Source organism: Neovison vison, chromosome 10 (assembly GCF_020171115.1).
Source record: "Neovison vison isolate M4711 chromosome 10, ASM_NN_V1, whole genome shotgun sequence".
Classification (NCBI taxonomy): Eukaryota; Metazoa; Chordata; class Mammalia; order Carnivora; family Mustelidae; genus Neogale; species Neogale vison.
In genome coordinates this window covers 37,028,122-37,049,653 of record NC_058100.1, presented here as the reverse complement: position 1 = coordinate 37,049,653, position 21,532 = coordinate 37,028,122, and the positions used below count along the sequence as shown (strand labels likewise).

Here is a 21,532-nt window from a genome sequence, read left to right as displayed (position 1 = left end):
GCCCGCGGATTGCAAGAACACATGTTGTGAAAATGTCTGTGCTGTCTGGAATATCATTTTAAATAATAGATTTATCCTAAGGACCACATGCTGACAAGGATTTGATACAACCAGAACCCTGCTGACAGAAGTGTAGACTGGAAACAATCACTTTTTAAAAACAACTTAGCCTTATGTAGGAGACTGAAGATTCATTTGCCCTATGACCCAGCGAACCTTTGCTCTCCTGGGTCTGTCCCATAAAAGGCAGTAGGTGTGTATGTCACGAGTCGTGAAAACCAATGTGCGTATAAGCATTTCTTGGTACTGGTTAAAAAGGGGAAAGAAGAGGAGAGATAAATGGCGGTGTGGTATATTCCTACAACAGAGTCGGTATCGATGAAATAAAGTCATACGCATAAATGCGGGCGATCTCAAGAACAGTGCTCCGTGGAGAATAACACAAGTCACAGAAGAAAACGCGTGTAATTCTCCTTATGCAGTTTGCAAATTTATACGACTAAATAATAAATTGGTGACAATTTATACTTTTGGCAAAGCTATAAACAGAAAGTGTGCAAATGATAAATAGAAAATTCAAGATAGCGGTCATGGCTGAAGGGGACAAAGGCATGAGACGGAGGGAGGATAAACAGAAGAGATAAATACATTGATCAGGTTCTGTTCCTTGAGGGGGGTGTACCTGGCTGCTCATTCTATTCTAATTCTTTAGACCTCACGGAGGTTATAATACATACATACGTGTATGTGTACATTCTATAAAATCAGACCCTGATTTATGTCACATGTACACAACATGTAAATGCCTTCCACACACAAAATTAATCTTCTTTATTCATGAATTCTGAATTTGTGAATTTGCCTACTCACTAAAATTGATTTTAATTCCAAAATCGATACCTGTAGTGCCCCAGGAGGTCTCCACGGACACATGTGGGACAGCGGCCAGCTTGAGTCCCCCGACACATGCCTTCCCAGTGATGGTGGGACAGGCCCTGCTCTGGCTGATTTCAGCTCTCATATTGTAAGCAAGTGTCTTTTTCTTAGTCTCTGGTGATTTTTTTTTTTTTTGAATTTTTGTGTCTTTTTTTTTTTTTTTTTTTGGTGGTACTCTATCTTTTTAAAATGGCCATCAAGTATCATGCCACAGTGCTGTCTAGTGCTCACTCTTAAGCACAAAATGTTTCTGATGTGCCTTACAGAGCAAGTGCATGTGTTAGATACACTTGGTTCTGGTAGTTCATGGGCTCACTGGGTGCTGGTTCAGTACTAATGAATCAACAATGGATATTAGATAAAGTAACTTCAAACACGAACACATACAGACTTTAAACAAAAAGCCTACTTGATAAAAAAAAAAACATGAACGTGAACTTAAAAAAATAAAATCTTTTTATTTTATTTTAAGATTTTATTTATTTATTTGACAGAGAGAGATCACAAGTAGGCAGAGAGACAGGCAGAGAGAGAGGGGGAAGCAGGCTCCCCGCTGAGCAGAGAGCCCGATGCGGGGCTCGATCCCAGGACCCTGGGATCATGACCTGAGCTGAAGGCATAGGCTTTAACCCACTGAGCCACCCAGGCGCCCCAATAAAGTCTTTTTAATAAAAAAAAATGAACACATGTAAAACAATGGTGTGTATTGGCTGACTGATGAAAACGAGACCAAATGTAACCAGAGCCATGAAGAAACTGAACCTTGTATTTGCTCCCAGGAGCTATGATTCCATGTCAATTAATTCAGTACGGTGGCAACTTAATAAAACATCCTTAATAGCAAATAATGAATAATAAAATAAATTTATATTAAATGACTATAAAGTCATTTATAAAAATTTCATATATAAAAGTCAAATATAAAAATTTATATATAAATGACTATATAAAATAAATATATATTAAATGACTAAAGCACACAAAATTATAATTTATATTCATGTTTTTATGTTATGTCTATTGCATATAAAACATAAAATACACATAAAAATATTTTGTAATAAAAATGAAAAAGGGACAAAAACAACATGCAGAGAATGTACCCTCCAGGTAATACATATAAATGCACATATATATGTACATATGCACACATATATGCTTATATATGCACAAATTACCCTGGAAAGACAGAACTGAAACACGACATCAGCTGAAATAGAGGAAAGTAGTAGGAAGAAGACTTACATTTTCATTATACACCTGGATACAGCCATGCATTATTAAAAAGTGCTTCTTGCATGCAGTCACTAAAAATGAACAATGAAGCCAAAGTCCCCGTTTTGGACGACCACCCGGGGCATGTCACCATGACAGGAAACATAAGAAGGTAGAGGACCTGAAGAGCTTGACTGGAAGGAGAAAGCCAACCCTCCATCCATTCATCTGCGAAGTAAACGTTTCTTTGGAGTCCGCTGTGGACGGAGTGACGAGGGCACAGGATGGAACGTACTACGGGGATGTTCAGTACAAGGGGAGCACCTGAGCAGGGAGATGCCGGGGCTGGTGTGAGCCCATCTCATATGGAATCAATCCCCACCACTCCTCGGAGGCTCTTTGATCATTTCTCATCTACAGGACAGGATGAATGACTGTGGCCGGTGGAAACCTAAGCCTCAGAGAGAAATGGTGCTCTAGACTGTTTCCTTTTCACAAGAATCATCCCAAATGTATGCCTCTTCCATGTTAAGAGTGACAGGTGGGGCACAACAGAATCATCGTTCATCAGGATCTCAGGGGCAAGAGCTTTGTCTCTGGAGCAAAGAGTCAGCATGCACAGGGCGTGAACGCAGAAGTGTTGGCCCTTTCCAGTCCGAGTTTTGAGTTTAAAAATTGCATATCTTGCATGTGATTTCTTCTGCATTATGGTTTCTACCACGTGATGTTACACAACTGACTTATCCACTACCCCCTAGAGTCCTTAATGATATTTTAACAATTTTTAAATTAAAATAAAATGTAGCTAAGGCTTCTTATGGGAAGTCTTGGTTTCAACATGACTTTGCCATCTCTTGTGTGATTTTAGTCAAGTATTGAGACGTCTGAGCTTTTGTTTTCTTCCTGGAAAATGGGGATAACACTGGTTGCTTAAGACTATCCTGATGAATTATGAAACTGAAATCACGTGGAGTATAAAATGGCTTCAGTTAATTCTTCAGCACAGAAGAATTGGTATTAATGCTTAACATTATTATTACTGTGGTTACAAAAGTAAAAAGTATTGTGCTTAAGAGAAAATTACATCTTTTTTTACTTTAAAGGATCAATGAAAGATGTCAAAAAATCAGATGCAGGGTGCCCAGGTGGCTCAGTGGGTTAAGCCTCTGCCTTCGGCTCAGGTCATGATCCTGGGGTCCTGGGATCGAGCCCTGCATCGGGCTCTCTGCTCAGCAGGGAGCCTGCTTCCCCTTCCCCTCTGCCTGCCTCTCTGCCTACTTGTGATCTTTCTCTCTTCTGTCAAATAAATAAATAAAATCTCTAAAAAAAAAAATTCAGATGCATCTTTTCTTTTTATCATCATTGAAAAAACATTCTCATTATATTTTCAGGAAATGAAATAAACACAGCACCAAATACGTTCATCCTGAATATGGAGTATTGCTTTACGGGGCACCACGGACACCATTTCCAGGAGAAGAACCTTCTGGCAGACTTCTCAGTCTTTGGTACAGTTAATGTCATTGCTTTCCTTGTCTCTTCATTCGCAATCATAGAACCACCAATACTAAAGATTGTATATTGAGAGTTGAGGTTACAGCACCTTTGTCATGATAAGCACATGATTCCAGATTAATCACCTTCTCCTTGGTTCTACTATTCCTCTAGTTCAGCTACAACTTACTAGGCTTCCTTTAAGGAAGAAATGTTTGGGAAAGGGGCGGGTGGAGATATGGAAAGTTGCTAGTAAAAATAACATTAGCCATTTCTGATTCATAAAATCACAGGAAGAACTTTACTTCATTTACTAGTATGGAGGGGAACTACCTTTTAATCTGCCATTCACCCAAAAAAACAGTTGAGCTGAGTTTTATAATATGCACTTACCAAAGTATGTCGTATGAGTAAAAAGGCTATGGAGGCCAACAACAGAGAACTAGGCTCCTATTTCTTTCCCAGCAATCTCACCACGCACAGACACCTATAAAAGGCAATCCACTGGATCTAAGGGATTTTAGCTCAGAAATATGGTTTTCATAGGCACACTTTGTCCACAGTACAACTTGTATCCAAAAAGAAGAAAGAAAAATGAAAAGGAAGGAGTATACTGAATTCTGAGAGAAATATTAGCATAGCATGAGGTTCCCTGGTTGTCTCATTTATCTTTTTCTTCTTCCCTCTTACTTAAACAAGAAGAAGCACAAAAGAAAATTGAACCAAAAAGGTAGATAAAAGCTGGTAAGCGCTTGTTGATTACTAATTAGTTTTCTTCAGAAAACATCCAATGCATAAAATCATCACATGTTGGTATAAATTAGAGATAAGCTAAATTATAATAACTTCGATTCGACAGTTGTCTAACACTGATGCACGTTACAATATCCAGCAATAACTTTTAAAGCCATTGCAGGGTTATGCCCTTCTCCTTTCCTCGCTTGAACATTAAAAGCTCAGAAAACTGGTTTCTGTCTGTGCTAATCCAAGAAAAATGTTCCTCTAGTAACTACTCTGATCCCTCCCTCCTTTCTGGAACTCTAATTCTGGCTTCCATCACGACGGCCTCTCTCGATTTTCTTTCAACCTAATTCACCACTAACAGTTTTTGTGGCTTCTTCTGCTTCTCCTCTAAATGTATCCTCCTCCTCAAGAATTCTATCCCTGTGTCTGTTCTTCTTATCCTTCTAGGTGATCACATCCACTCAATAATCACCTTGCTTACGATGCCCAAGCCTCCATTTTTGTTCTTTGCCACATCTCAGGCATACATCCGCCCACTCAATGATCATGCCGTCCACTTACGGTCATCCTACCCATTCAAACCTTTTCCCGTATTTATAGTCTCTATCCTAGTGATTAACACCAGCGCTCTCCAGCCACGCAAACCTGAAATCTGGACACCTAAGCATCACCTCTGTGTTGACTTGGTCACCAAGAACTTCCTCTTCTACATTACTGTTAAGCCTTCAATATGTCCTCTCTTCAGCACCATCACTATGTCCTTAGAACAAGATCTCCTCATTTCTCCAGCCATCTGCCATCACAATTTTACAAGTAGTCTCCTGCCTCCACGTCTGATCTGTTTCCATGGAGTCCTTCCCACTCACTGCCAGTGTCAACTTTCTTATGTCTTTAAACCTCTGCTCCCTAAGGATTCAGGACGAAGACCGAGTTCCCGAGCCAGGGCTATAGATGTGGTGGTGGGGAGGTGTGGGAGCTTCTATGTGACATCATCTGATTTCTCACCCCAGCAGAAAATGAGGTCATCATCAGAGGAAGGAGGAAGCAGAAGACAAAGACTGGAAGTCTGAGAGGAGCCCAGAGGAACAAATCTCAGAAACTGCGAGAAAACCAGATTTGCAAGGACCACCTTGCGAAGTGCTGACTACAAATGAGTTTTAATAGCTTGTCTGTGGTCAGGACTTCCAAGTGATACCAGTTGGCGTGAAGGACCCTCCCACCTTCAAAAGAGTTGAGCTGCTCTTGTGTAAATACGGAGAAAGCAAGGAGATGGGCTTAATGAGGGCTGTTGGGTGCTGTCAGGTGGGCAAGACCATGCATACAACACGCCACGTGCTGTTCTACGTATAGGGATGGTCAGGAACCTAACAAGGCTGCTTTTTTCATGGAGGTTACATTGTAGAGGCACAAATACATAATAGAACTGCAGAAAGCAGCAAGCGTTATAAAGAGTACAGTGCTGGGTAGAGATCATAGCACTATTCAAGAACATCAGTTACTGGTATTAATATTACTGAGTACTTCGATCCGGAAGATGGCACAGAGCCGGCACCATTACAACCAATGAATGTCCTACAGGGGCGGGACTCGGTTCTGTAAATCTGCCTCCCTCAGAACAGGGGTGAGGACATTCCCAAGAAAGAGATGTTTGAGCCGAGGCCATAAAATCTTGGCTTGAGAAGAACTGGGAAGACGGGGGTACCAAAGTGCGTGAATCAGTGGATCGCAGGGCTAGATAAAACCCACAGGCTGTTAGCGTTTGTTCCACAGACCACACAATGGCCGAGAGATGAGGAGAAGAGATGTTTCTATCATGTTGTGAGAGCTAACGTGATAAACGTGTTTGGCCAGTATTTGACATAGCCTCTTGAATGTCTGGAGAGAGATTTTAGATTTTGAAATGGGGCACATTTAAAAAATACTTTGATGGGATTTAAAAAAAAAATTTAATGGGATATATAAAAACATTAATATACGCATGTAAGGTGATTTGAGCACAGAGGTTAATGTAATACTATTTTATTACTGAGGAAAGCCTAATTATGAGCAAAGATTTGGCATATATTATTTGTGCTAAGGTAGAATGCACTTTTCAGAGTATAAACCTAATTGCAGAATTTAGTCCTGATAACTAGAAGGATTATGGGACCAAGAAAAATGGCTACATTCATAAATCTTTATCTTAAGAGAAACATTTTGAAATCCATTGTTTTCACTACACGTTATTGAATATGGGCTTATAAGCACTCATGTTTAAAGCTGGACCCTTATTTCCACATTTTGACATAACTCATCTATATAAGATGTTCCAAAGAGTTTGCTATTGTCATTGTCAGTCTTCCGGGAAATGTCCTTTCTTATTCACTGCTATAGCTCAGTACTCAAAAGAATGAACAGATCAGGGGGATTCTTTTTTTTTTTTTTTTTCAATGAACATGTAATCAGAACACTTGAATAGGACAGAGGTAAAATAAAAAAGGTATCTGAAAGTGCTAGAAGAAGAGCCATGAAGATAGACTCATTCGTTCCTTACTGAGTTAATGAATTAAGGACTCCTTTATCCCATAATCAAAAAGAGTATCATAAGTAAAGTATCCTTTACTTATGTTGTTCTCCCAAATTGCATGTTCTTGATCCTAAAACCCCGATGAATGAAGAAAGCAAGACTCATTTTTATTCATCATTAAGAATATAGTGAGCTTATAGTGTCCTCTAATATGTAACCAACCACAGGACTCTGATTTTGTCCCAAAGACTATTTTGGAATTACTAAGTAGATTTTCCACTCGAAAATCTGGACCTGGGAATTTAGAAATGACTGTCACTGTGATTTATGAAACTGACCAAAGTTCTGTTTCAATCTTCATGATTCTCTTAAGTGATTAAATAGTATTTTCCCATCTGAAAAAAAATCTACGTTTAACATTTAATCAAATTCCAGTGTGACTGGAATTCACTGTAAATCATCATTAATGACACGTCAACAACCTATAAAAACTCTAGCCTGGTAAACAGAGGACGGAGCCAGTCTTCAGAGTGCCCCTTGGCCTTGGTCTCAAGCCACGTCGGCCTCTAGGAGGATTCCTGACAGCAAGAACTTTCTCAGAGCATGGCACGACCCAAATCTGATCTTCAGAGGAGACGTGAACGTCCCCAGCAGAAATGTTTTGAGTAGCGAATGCTTTGATATAATTGTAAGTTGCAGTGTGTTAAAATAGCAAAACATTTTTAAAAGACATTTTCTCCTTTCAAAATTTCTTTTCTTTAATATTTTCTGAAATTTTTGATCCCTGCTTCTGTCATGGGAGGAGTCAATAAGACAGTATTTATTAAGTTTTTAAGTTTTCTGAAAGAAGGTACTAAATATCTAGAGGTATTTATACATCCTACAAAAAGTACAATGTAATATTTTGAAGGTCTGGAAAACATCAATGTACTTTGTTTTTTGGCCCAGTGTTTTGACAAACAATATAGATACCAAGTTCAACTGAAGTCATAAGCAGAGTTAAAACTTGAAGGATATCTAATTACCTGCTCACAAAGAGCATAACATCTTTATAAATAGGTACTATTAATGTACTGTCATTAAAGATCAATACTAACAAGAATTATCTATAATAGGGTGTTTACCAAATTGCTTGCCTCTCACAGCTGTGTGACTCATGATTAAACATAATTTATTTCTCTGTTATATCAAAATAATCCCCTTTAAACCACTGCATATTTTAAAAAATGCCTTCTACCTACCTTTCGGCTGAAGAAGAAGGGAAACGCGACATGTCTTTTTGGAACTTACCTTGAATGATAAATTGTTCCATATTTTCTTTGAAGGGCTGGATGTGTTCTTTTGAGGACACCTGGAATACTTTCCCTGCCTCCACTTCACAGGCTGAAACCAGAGGAAGACACTGTTTAGAATGTCACAGTATCAACGGAGCATTAAAACAATTTTTAAAAGACATTAACTAATGTGAAAAATCCGTTAGCCACGCTAACTGATATACATTCTATACATGTTTTGGAAATATCCAAATACAGACATAAGAAGCCTATGATCAAGGCTTCACTTTGGGGGAACTGTAAAAAGTTCTTAAGAATCCACAATCCAAAAAAAAAAAAAAAAAAAAAAAAAAAAGAATCCACAATCCAAGTTTGGTCACTGCCAAACTGCAAACGTAGGAGGGTCCCTGAAGCACTGAGCCCCATTCAGCCTCATCTGTAGAATGGGCACATCACAGGCATCTGCCTCTCGGGGCTGTCGTGAGGATCAAATCAGTTAATAGATACAAAGTGTTCAAATGGCGCCTGGCAGACAGTATAAAGCAAGTACCTCCTATCATCAGCATCCTTGTTACTATCAACGGACTTCTAACACAGGTTTGTCCCTGATGAAAGTCCTCATTTATGAGAAATGACAAGTAACAACTGTGGTGCTGATGTCTGTATAGAAATCAGTAGTTACAGAGCATCTATTAGTTGGCAGATACTTTTAACCTGTTAGTTAACTTCATCTTCAGAATAAGTTAGTGAACGTGGACATTATCCTATTTTATAGGTGAGGAAATCAAGGCTCAGGGCTACTTATTTGCTGAAGGGTCCACAGATGATAAGCAGGAGACCCATAAATGAAATCCCGATCTGACTCGACAGCTTATTTTCTGTGTCCACGTCATCATAAATGCCTTAGTAGACTACAGGGCCAACAAGGGTTAATTAAGAAGGACTTCTAAGAACATTTCTGAAGAAATTTCTGCCATGATGGTGATCCTGGCAAAAAACTCAAAATTAAAAAGCACGTATATGAAAGGCAAAACTTCGGACAGATAAACATCTCAATCAGGAATTACAATTCTTAAGGCAAGGTTGCCAATTAATTCCTCAAGAAGACTTTGATATTGCACTCTTTAAAACATTTTCTTTCTCTTATTAAAACATAGTTTTCTTTTCCCTCCAGGTATTAGCTTGTCTAAGCAGGAGAATGAGGGTGGCGGGGGGGCGGTGTCCTGTTTGCACCCATTCTTCCCGTCAAATGTAATCAGGCCCAGTAAGACTTAAGACCAGCTGGACACCAGTGGGCTTGTCTCGGTCCACGTCCCCCAGCTCTCCTCACTCAGCCAGAGCAGGGTCTCGACGGCTCGTGACTGGTCAACCCACAGCCCTCGTCCAGTATCTTGCATCCCTAGACTCGTACTTAAACTTCCACACAGATCAATATTTTCAGTAGAACTCAACACAGCCTTGCTGCCTCCCTTACTACCCTCCTGTTGGTGGGACCATGACCTGATACTAAAGCAGCAGAGTTACTGACTTCCTCTCCTTATCCCAATATCCTGTTTGTTTACCTCCCAAATGCTTCTGGATTCTGCCTGTTCTCTCCATTCCTGCTTTATGCTGGTACAGATGCCTTCATCGCTCCTCACTAGGCTACCCTGAACGTCTCTTAACTTAACCCACCAGCAATCTTACACGGATCCACGCGCCTTCTCGTAACTTAAGAGGAACGGGTAAAGATGTGGGGGTGAGTGTGTAAATATGTGTGCACACGGAGGCTATTGCTCCGCTATAAAAAGAACACATTCTTGCCATTTGTAACAACATGCACGGACCTAGATGGGCCTGTGCTAAGTGAAATAATACAGAGAAAGACAAATACCACATGATTTTACTTAGATGTGGAACTAAAATGAACACATGAACAAAAACAGACTCTCAGATACAGAGAACAAACGGAAGGTTGTCAGAGGAAAGGTTGGGTGACAGGTGAAATCGATGAATTAAGAGGTACGATCTTCTAGTTATAAAACACCTAAGACATGGGGATACAGGGTACAGCATAGGACATACAGTCAATAATATCGTACTAACATCATGTGGTGACAGACAGTAACTAGCTTATCACGATGAGCACTGAGCTGTGTAGAGAACTGTTGATTCACTATATTGTACACCCGAAACTAATATAATGCTGTATGTCACCCTGTCCTCAGGGCTTGCCTTCTATGAAACCATACAGTCTTTAATGATTTTTCAATTCCAACAAGAAATGTAGAATACTAGTAGTCTAGTGCCTAACGGCTGACGCCAACAACAACAAAAAAAGGGCAGGGAGATCTAGTTTTCCACTCAGTCTGAGTTTCAAAACTTAAAAGCCTGGGGCAAGGAAGATTTATATTTTGACATTAGTCACAATTGTTTCATCTGCCTTTTTTTACTAGAAAATGGAGGTAATAACGGTCTTTGTCTCCATGACACAACACTCTGCCCAGAGGTCTAGCGAGCTGTATAAAAAGACCCTCAGACTAGGCACTTGCAGAAGTTAATCTGATGGACCTGGTGACCCAAGGAGGATTTCACTAGTGAGGAGAGCAGAGGGAGAGCAAAGACCGTCCATAGCAAAGTCTTCCACAATGCGCCAACGTTTCTCTAGGTCTTCATACGTACTCAGTAATTTGAAACAACAGAATCTATAACAGAGAAGGAAGAAATAAAATACTTAAAGTGTTAAAAAAAAACTGAGGGATAAACAGCATAGAGGACAAGGGGAGTTAGAGAGGAGAAGGGAGTTGGGGGAAAGTGGAAGGGGAGGTGAACCATGAGAGACTACGGACTCTGAAAAACAATCTGAGGGGTTTGAAGGGGCGGGGGGGTGGGAGGTTGGGGGAACCAGGTGGTGGGTATTAGGGAGGGCACGGATTGCATGGAGCACTGGGTGTGGTGCAAAAATAATGAATACTGTTATGCTGGAAAAAAAAAAAACAGAAACCGAAAAACAACCCCCCCCCAAAAAAAAACTGAGGGAAAGTTATATTTTTCTAAAGATTTTATTTATTTGGCAGAGAGAGATCACAAGTAGGCAGAGAGGCAGGCAGAGAGGGGGGGAAGCAGGCTCCCTGCTGAGCAGAGAGCCCAATGTGGGGCTCGATCCCAGGACCCTGAGATCATGACCTGAGCCAAAGGCAGGGGCCCAACCCACTGAGCCACCCAGGCACCCCAGAAAGTTTTAATTTTCACTTGATTTTATAAATGTCCCTGGCCTATTCATATGAACTTACTATTTTAATACAAATCTCAGCAAAAACTATTTTTTCATTTCTTCTCTTTGCACCTTCACTTACAGTAGATAGCAAAAAAAATGCCTGTATCTCAGTGTTTCTAGTGATTTCTATTCATTTCTCTACTAGGACACTTCTTCCTTACTGAGCTGTTGTAATTGCTGGAATTTTCAACTACATATTGTGCAGAAATCTCTATGGTTGATCTCCTGTAGAATGATACATCTGGAGTTTGCTTTAAAATACTCCAGATATGGGGCACCTGGGTAGTTCTGACAGTCAAGTTTCCAACTCTTGATTTAGACTCAGGTCATGATCTCGGTGTTGTGAGATTAAGCCCCACGGGGTGCTCTGTACTGGGAGTGGAGCCTCCTTGAGATTCTCTCCCTCCACATCCCCTCAATAAAAAAATAAAAAAAAATAATAAAATACTCCAGATATATTTCCATAATTACTTATGTAATTTAAAATATCAGTTAAAAAAATACTTCAAGTCTACAATGAGCTAGAGAAATTCCACTCTTTGAGGACCCTGATCTCCTACCATTCTCCATTGACTAACATCCCCTATTAAGCAATAGGCGTCCAACCATTATTTGTGGAATGAATACATAAATGAATTAGACCCTCCCGATGCAATTAACTTTGGCTTTATTTTCAAAATGTCATATCTATCCCAATTTCTCCACAACCTACATATACTATTCACCCATCTGATACACTCTGACTCCTCAGAACCAACTGCTGAACTTATCCATCCCAAGTTTCACCCATCACCCCAAGCCAAGAGGGTCAATCTCCCCTTGAACTTTGTACTTCCTTGCTCTGTACAACATGAGTGAATGACAGAAGATAAAAACAAATCTTTGGATAAGAGATCTGGATTCAAGCCTAGTTCCACCAGTAGCTATGTGATCTTGGGCTCGCTCCTCGAATTATCCGAGCCTTAACCAGAGATTGGGGTGATGAAGATGTTGCACTTGAGTGCTGAGATTTGAACTGCTGAAAAACCTAACAAAACAAAATAAAATAAAAACAAAAACTAGCTATTAATGATATTATTTCATGCCATTTATTTGTTTATGCATCTTTGTCTCTGATTTACTTTTATTTTGTATTCCCTGAAGTCAAGGATTGTCCTATTCTCCCCTGTGTGCTTAGTGTTCGCAAGACTGAGGAAACACTAAAATCCTGTGTGGAAACAAGCCCTTGCAACAATGTCAATAATTATGACTTTCCTTAATCTGGATATTAATTCTCTGGTTGTGGCTCAGTTGAAACATCACACAAGTCTCATGCAAAACATAAGAAAATCCAATCCAAATTTCCAAAGCTCTTCATAATGATACACCATGTATTTGTAGGTGACTGTTGTTTTACTTAGTCACCATGTTAAGAAGGAAGAGACTGCTGGATAAGTATAAAAATACTTATATAAAATAAGTATAAAAATAAAAAAAATAAACTCTACAAATTGTAGAGTTTATATACACTTATATAGAGGTATAATTCTTATATACATCTAATATATTCAATAACACATATGAATATGTTCAATGTGATAAGGACTAAGGAAATTTTTTTTTTTAAGATTTATTTATTGGAGAGACAGAGAGTGTGGGGGGGGAGGCGAGGGGCAAAGGAACAGAGAGAATCTCGGGCAGACTCCTTGTTAAGCACAGAGTTCGACACGGGGTTCAATCCCATGACCCTGAGGTCATGACCTGAGCCGAAATCAAGAGTTGGCTGCTTAAACAACTGAGCCACCCAGGGGCCTTAGGAATAAGGAAATTTCTTTGTAAGACTGGGCCCCATTCCTCTCTTAACTGTAGTACACTGCGGTGTATAAGATCATCCTGATTATTACTATCTTCAAAATGCATATGTGACTATGTAAACTTAAAAAAAAAAAAACCCACACCAAGGGCTATAATCTTACAAACTGAAAGAGTCATTTGGAAACATTATTAAAAACCTAAAACAAAACAAAACAAAACAAAACAAAAAAACCTAAAACAATAGAGTTCCTGGAAAATCTGCATTACAGTCAAATCCAAATTTAAAGAAACATTTGTTAAAGGATGTTGGTATAACTGAGCAATTCCAATCAGGTTGCCTTTTTGTCTGATTTAAAGGCTTTCCTAATCCCAAATGATCTCATATTGGGCTGAAGAGCTAATACTAGCAAGCATGAATTAGGCCTCCAAATACAAAGAAAAATCCAGCCAGAGAACTGGAAGAGCAAAAATCTCTCAGCTATTTTGACCAGAAAATGGCTCCCAAATCATCAGTGCCGTCCGCAGAATGGTGCATTTGGGGGCACAGCAAACACCATCTTATCACTGTAGTTTAAAGCAAGAACACTGTGCCCCACTCTCTGAAATGAACCATCATCATGAGCACTCTGGGGTTGGTTGGTTGGTTGGTTGGTTGGTTTATTTATTTATTTATTTATTTTTAAAGGAATTGGACTATTCCAGCTGTGACTTATACAAGTCTCCAAGTTCAATCAGTGTTAATCAGTTTAGAGTCACTACTTCTCTGTGAGCGTCCAGGTCACTGAAGAATAAACCTGCTTTATCATAAACCTGCTTCCGTGAGTCTGCATGAAGCTGCACAACAGACACAAAGGAAAAGAAACAGTTGATGACTCAGAAGTTTTTGCTTCTAACACCAAGTTGTTTCCCAGATAAGCCTGGCTTGTACATTACACTGAATTCAATTTCTGGAAACAGAAGTCATTCCAGCTACCTAAAGCAGATCAACATACCCAATAAGACGCTCATAAAGTATTTGTAAAAGCAGAGAAATTGGGCTCTGCATTTGATTTTCAGGAACGGCATTTTCAGAACAAAACGGCATAACTGGCCCTCCAGGTAAGCTATTATCAATGCCGTCTGGATCTCAGCTGAATGCTGGTTTTACACTCAAACCTCACCTGCTGAATAAGCACCAACAAAAAAATTGTCCCCCTATGCTGTGCCTCTCAGCACTCATGGAGCTGGTGACTGAGGACAGTCCTACTGCTTGGTTGAAATCCATCCTCTCCATATCACTGCTTGAAAGTGGGGGGGGCGGATAAAGACCCACCAAGAAAGCAAAACAAAACCAAACAAAAACCCAAACCAGAAAATGAAAATAGAAGCAGCAAAAAGCTCTTTGCCACAACTCATGAGTACATGCACTGACAAAAGCAAAATCATACGCAGAATCAGAAGATAGCACAGGTTCAAGAAACATTTTAGGGAAAAACAGCAAAACTTGGCGACTGACTCGTCTGCAATTAAGCTATCCCTTCACGAAGAGACAAACTTTAAATCAACTGGAGGGCCTTTTCAGAATCCCCCTGCCAATGCGCCCATCTCCTTGGAGATACAACTCAAGGACAAGACTCACAGGAAAAGTCCACACAGTGATTCTAACGTGAACTGAGGTATGAGGTAAGGTTGTGGGGAGGACGGATGCCATCTAGCTTTGCAGCTTGGGCACTCTGTGGAGAGAGAATGCAGGAGGAAGAGTAGCTTTCAGAGGGAAAGAAAAGAATGTGGTTTCAAACCTCCTGCATTTTCAGATGCCAGTGGAACATCCATGAATAATTTCCACCAAGGGCTTGGGGGTGTGAGTCTGCAGATCAGAGCGACGACAGGAACACTGGATGAGCTCACTCGACAAAGGTGTAAGTGACAAGACGGGGCCAAGGCGCCTCGCTGAGGTATACCAACTCTGATGCAGAAGCAGGGGAGGAGGAGGCCATGAAGACAGAAGAAGCAGAACAGTCAGACATCAGAAGGAGAACCGGCAGTGAGTGGGGTCAGGGAAGCTGACGGGCAAGTGACTACACACAGCCAGTCAGATCAGATGCAACAGAGATGGCAAACGGGATCAAGGTTGGAATAAAATGTCCAATTCAATTTGGCAAATAGGGACAAGAGATCCAGCGGTGCTAGAGACAAAAGGTATGCTGTAACAGAGTGAGGAAAGAAAGGGAAGGAAGGAATCAAAGTAATGAATCCACGAGCCCAGAAACCAACCAGGAACGTTAACATCTTGGCCTAGTCGCACAAGTGCCCGAGAAAACCTGGGCAGCAAAAGTGCGCCATGGGCCATGGGAAGAAAGATGAATAAACACACACAAATTCTTGATAACTTCTGAATAATGTTCAAAATACCCTTGTCCTGCCAACAGCGGACCCACAGATTCAACTGCCCACTAAGAGAAGTATAATATGTGTGTATCTATTCTAAATATGGGTTTCCAAAAAAACTCATCCATAAAGTTAAAGGTCTGCAGATTCATGTCAAAGTAGTCCTTTATCCTATAAATATAATAAAAGAGGATAGAGACAACACACACACACACACACACACATCCCACAGTACCTTAGTTGGACACAGCAGACTTAGCGTGCTAGCCAGTGGAATAAATTAAGGTCGCTTGGAGCTCATCAGTTTATATCTCAAAACAAAACTCAACAAAACTGAATGATTTCTTTAACAGGTATTTCGCAGGTGCCGTCTTCCACTGAGGGATTTTGGAAGTGAGCATGGTTTTAAATTGAAATAAATGAAAGCACAATACAGGCCGTTTTGCTCCTTATTTAAGCATTCCTATAAGAGGATTATCCTTTTTTTGGGGGGGGGTCCATTCACACCCATCAGCCATTGTTTTCAAACACGAGGCACTTCCATGGACAAATACAGTCTACAGGTTGCAAAAAGATAAGACATACTAGCTGTGACCTTCAAGAAGGTAGATAGTCTCCCTGTGCCCCAGGTTCTTTCACCTGTAATATGAGGGACAGTAACAGCACGTACTTCATTATGAAGATCAAGGGATTTTATGTGGATAAAATACAAGGGAACCTGCCTCATGCACTGCAGGACTAATAGATTTGCTACAGTTACAGTGACAATATTACCACCACCACACACCACAATGACGCGAGGAAACTGAACCAGTCACCTCTAAGTGTCGAGCGCTGAAGGTCGTGCTTCAGACGGTGACTGTGACATTTCTCTAAGGACAACCTAGAATGAGTCTTATATAGATCATATTTATTGGTAGTTATTAATCACTGGCCTATCTCACACTTGATTGAGACATTTAGATCATTTAAATGGATTCACTCTATTACTAAGGGGATTCAAAGTCAAACTGAAACCATTCTAAATTCCTTTTTTGGCCTATTTGCTAAGTATGGAAAACAGCATCATTTTATGTAACAAAACTCCACAAGTTTGTACTCTGTGGGCCTTGGGAGGAGACACTGGTGTTGACTCCACCTGATACAAAATGTCCTAAGATCCGCAAGAGATGAAGTCATGAAAATTATACACCATATAGTTATTCTGAGTCTCCCGGCCCGTGTGTGAACATTTCTAGTAACGAGGGCCTCTCCACTTTTGAGATTAGCTCCTCCACTGTTTTGGTTCTCATCTGGAGACAGTCTTTCACGTAGAACTGAATTTCTGCCTCTGGCTTCACATATGGACCTTAGGTCTTGTCCACTGGTACAACACACGGGGAATCTAATCTAAGGGTAGCAAGTTTCATTTCAAATACCAATTCTGGTTGTGTAGTAGGGGCACCTGGAGCATGTTCTTCAAAAGGATTCTGAAGAGTCAGCCTCTAACTCAACAGAAAATAAACCTTTAAACAGATGTTTGTGGAATATTACACCTCATCAGAAAGGATGAACACCCAACTTTTGTATCAACATGGACTGGACTGGAGGAGATTATGCTGCGTGAAGTAAGTCAAGCAGAGAGAGTCAATTATCATATGGTTTCACTTACTTGTGGAGCATAAGGAATAACACAGAGGACCTTGGGAGAAGGAGAAGAGAAGGTTGTTGGGAGAAATCGGAGGGGGAGACAAAGCACAAGAGGCTACGGACTCTAAGAAACAAACGGAGGGTTCTGGAGGAAAGAGGGTGGGGGTTGGGTGAGCCTGGTGGTGGGGATTAAGGAGGGCACGTATTGCACAGAGCACTGGGTGTGGTACATAAACAATGAATCTCGGAACACTGGAAAAATAAAATAAAATAAATACATGTTTGTTACAGACTCAAAGGAGGTAATCAGGATAACCTTCCATCTATTTGAAAACAATTCAGTATAATTTCATTTCAACCTTAAAATATCACTGCCTCTCCTGGAGTCCCCATAGTCTGAAAAACAAAAATTGGGCTAGAATTCTAAAACAACTGGTCTCCACTCAGACATTCAGCGAGTCTGTTTGGGCGAGGAACAGGAACACATGTATGCAATCCTGCAAACACTGACGAAACAACTCTCAAGACTATGGAAGAGTGAAAGATCTTTTAGCAGCCTCCCATCTACCCCATGCTAATGCTCACATGTGCACAAATAATTTAAAAAAGAATGTCATAACAACATCCCACATAAAACACAGACAGACCCCGTTCAGTCTCTTAGGACTAAAACAAATGATGCAATATTTCTGTTGTGATTTTTCCAAAATGATTAGAGTGCCTTTTTATTTGGGTGAGGTCTGATGTTTTAAAAATATATTCCCCCATTGTCTGAATATTTATTTTTTTAACATGGTTGACCATGTAAAAAGACTCAACCTTAGGAATCACAAACCATCCTAGAGGTGGAGATTTGCTCTTATTTAACCTCAGAAGACAACAAGCGCCCTTTTAAAACAATACGTTTTGCCACGGTTTTTCCTTTAGAGATTAAATACACAAGATATTCACACACTTCTTCTATTAATTTAGATGATACATCACTTATGCTATAAAAATAAAGTGAAAAGAAGGCATTTATGTAGTTAAGAAAGATCCGTTTATTACCAGATCATTGTGTGTCTTCTAAATTTCTGAACCACCAGTGAACCAGCCAAAGGAAAGGTCTTAGGGAATTTTGACATTCAACGACAAACCTCCATAAATAAATCCATGCATAAATCAAACTTAATCTTTTAAAATCAAACATCTTCTGGAATACACGAATATGATAAATGATGACATTACTGAAGACTATTTTCCACTAAAAATAATAAGCGTGACTATTTCTAGCTGTCCTCCTTTTCCAAATCGTATCCTATTTCATAGGGACACATTTTTGATTTCTGAGACTGAACATTACTACTAGCTCAGAATGTTTCACAGAAAAAGGAAGCAAATTGTATAAATCTGCAGCAAAGACAGCACTGAGACTCTACAGGCACAGGGATACCAGTCTCCCCTTAACCTCTCCTCATCCATACTCATTCATCTCTCATGAAACGGTAAAGACCAAATTAACTTAAAATGGAATTAAAGTCATACCAAAATTTGTTTAAGAGAAATGTATACAAAAGAATGGCAAGCCTCAGCTCATAAATAAAGAATAATGGGGCCAGAAACCCTAACAGGCACTAGAATTCTTGGGTAAAATTCCGCTGAGAAATAAGATATTTACATATTCTCCGAGACTCACCTCACAAATTACTTACTAGTTAGTAAAAAAACAAACAAAACAAAAACCAAAAACAAACCAATAAAAAACCCATATAACTTTATGGCGGAGGAACGAGCAGACACTCCCTAAGCAAAGTGACCAAAATGATGCATTCGCGTTCGCTGTTCGGAGTATGCTGACATCAGGGGCCTGGAGAAGGGACACGTATGGCTCCTGCAGACAAATCCAGGGCAGGAGAGGTTGACAAAAGAAGCCGTCTTTAAATACGGTAGGGTCAAGAAAGACAAAGCCAGAGGAACCGCACTATATTACACTATATTACATAAGCTCGAGGAGACACGAAAATTAAATGCAGCGTGTGATCTAGGGATTGGCAAAAGAGCTATAAGGAACTTCTGAATACGGGCCGTGCAGTATTATCATAATAGCAATTTCCAGTGTTAAATTTCCTGATTTTGATGATTATACTGTGTACACAAAAAAGGATGCCCAGGTACTTAGCCTATATACACTGAAGTATTTAGGGGTAAAGAAGCAAGTTCTTTCTGACTTGCTGGTGTCTGGTGCAGAAGGAGAAAACGCACACGTCTATACATGGCGGACAGGAGGGAGGGGAAGACAGGGCAAACGGGACCAAAAATAAACAACTGATGGTCTAGGGAAACAATACCCAGGCATTGCATGTGCTAGCTTGCAACTACTCTGTAAGTCTGATTTGTATCAAATAAAAAGTTACAAACAAACAACAACAAAGAATAACAACCTGTCCCAGTTTGTATAACTTAAGACTTTTTTTTTTAAAGACTCCTAACCAAAGGACCCGGTACTAGTGGGCTTCCTCACAACTTCTATGGACTGTTAAGAACAGTCAAGTATGCCTCCCAGATAGTGGAAAGCTTGGGTTTCTTTTGCATCTGGCTCCAATTTAAGAGAGGGAGGGCTCTACAGACACAGGTACAAGGTCTTTTCAGCTGATAGTCTGACTGGCACTGCGGGGCGACAGGGAACATGCTCGTAATGGTTACCAGGCAAATTTTTAAAGATGACTTACAAGCTCTACTCTTCCAAATGAGTAAAAGTATTCAACTTTCCCAAGATGGTTGCAAAAGGTTATTACTTCATAGTTTTAAACCATATTGAAGATGACAGATGTGGCATCTTACAATAAAATAATAAAAGCATCCTTACCACAAACTAACCTGCTTATAATATTTGACATATGGTTCTAGAATTCTTCAAATGCATACATCTTTAACCTAATATTTTCAAGAATTAGCAAGTTGCTCAAATATTTAGGATTTGTGCAAATGCATTTTTTTTCCTAAATTTTCTTTGTTTAAAAAATATTTTATTTGAGGGGCGCCTGGGTGGCTCAGTGTGTTAAGCCGCTGCCTTCGGCTTGGGTCATGATCTCAGGGTCCTGGGATCGAGTCCCGCATCGGGCTCTCTGCTCAGCGGGGAGCCTGCTTCCCTTCCTCTCTCTCTGCCTACTTGTGATCTCTCTCTGTCATATAAATAAATAAAATCTTAAAAAAATATATTTTATTTGAGAGGAAGAGCACATGTGTGTGTGCGCGCATCGCACACACACACACACACACACACACGCTAGGGGGAGGGGCAAAGAGGGAGTGAGAAGCAGGCTCCCATCTGAGCCTGACCTGGAGCTTGATCCCAGAACCCTAGGAACATGACCTGAGAGAAGGCAGACGCCCAACCAACTGAGCCACCCAGGCGCCCCCGCAAATGAATTCTTTAACATTAAATATTACAAACGTTACAATGTTTTAAGTATAAAAGTGATTTACATAAAACGTAAAGTATTATATAATATACCCTAATATACTGCATATACGAACTTAAAGCAAAGCCTCTGACCTTTTCTAAGTATACAGTAAAATCACAGGACTGGGCAATAATGTTTATTGAAGGCAGAAGTGACTGTCACAGAAGTTGATCCACTATCTTCATAATACTGGCCAGATGCCTGGTTTCATATCGGACGCTCCACCAGACCCATCATTAGATGATGACTTGAGGTATAATTGCAGGCACCTATGACTGGCCTAGAAATCTCAGTCTCCTTAAGAGTCCCTGGAGTAGTGCTGTCACTGTTCCAGTTCCGATGCTGGAACTGGAGCTGAGTAACTGACATGGCAGATGTTCAATGACACCAAGGAGTTCAGTAAAGGGCCCATGCAGTTAAGCTGCAGTGCGTGACATCCATCAACCAAAACAGATGCCATTAGGCTGTTATCGGTGTCTGGAACGGTGTCCTGCTACCAGGCTCCATTGTGGTATTAGAGTAGTTTACAATTTTAAAATTTAAATTTAAAATTTAATCAATTTTATTATTAATTTAATATATTTTATATGACAATTATATATACATTATATAAATTTATAAATATATAACATTATTTATTATATATTTATTCTTTTATGACATACCTATATATTTATTAATGAAGATAATATGAAATAGATATATAGATATATAAATTACAATTAAACATAGTTTATTAATATAAATCAATCCAATAGAAATCAATAAATGATTAATTAATTAATTAATTAAATTTTTAAAAAATTTAAAAATAAAGATAATGCATAATGTCTCCAAGGAGTAAAATGCTTAACGGGTGCGTCTGTTTTCAAGA

The 21,532-nt window shown here is 39.8% G+C and overlaps 1 protein-coding gene across 2 annotated transcripts in view; it reads right to left on the bottom strand.

The window, feature by feature from the left end:
* FMN2 (formin 2) overlaps window positions 1-21,532 on the bottom strand; it is a 366,439-nt gene that overhangs the window by 96,807 nt on the left and 248,100 nt on the right. Inside the window, exon 14 of one of the 2 annotated variants that reach the window (XM_044267009.1) lies at window positions 8,186-8,278. The exons of the other annotated variant lie outside the window; for it this stretch is intronic. Within the exon in view, the coding sequence (XP_044122944.1) occupies window positions 8,186-8,278 (93 nt within the window). The remainder of the gene's footprint in view (window positions 1-8,185; window positions 8,279-21,532) is intronic. 2 annotated transcript variants of the gene reach the window in all.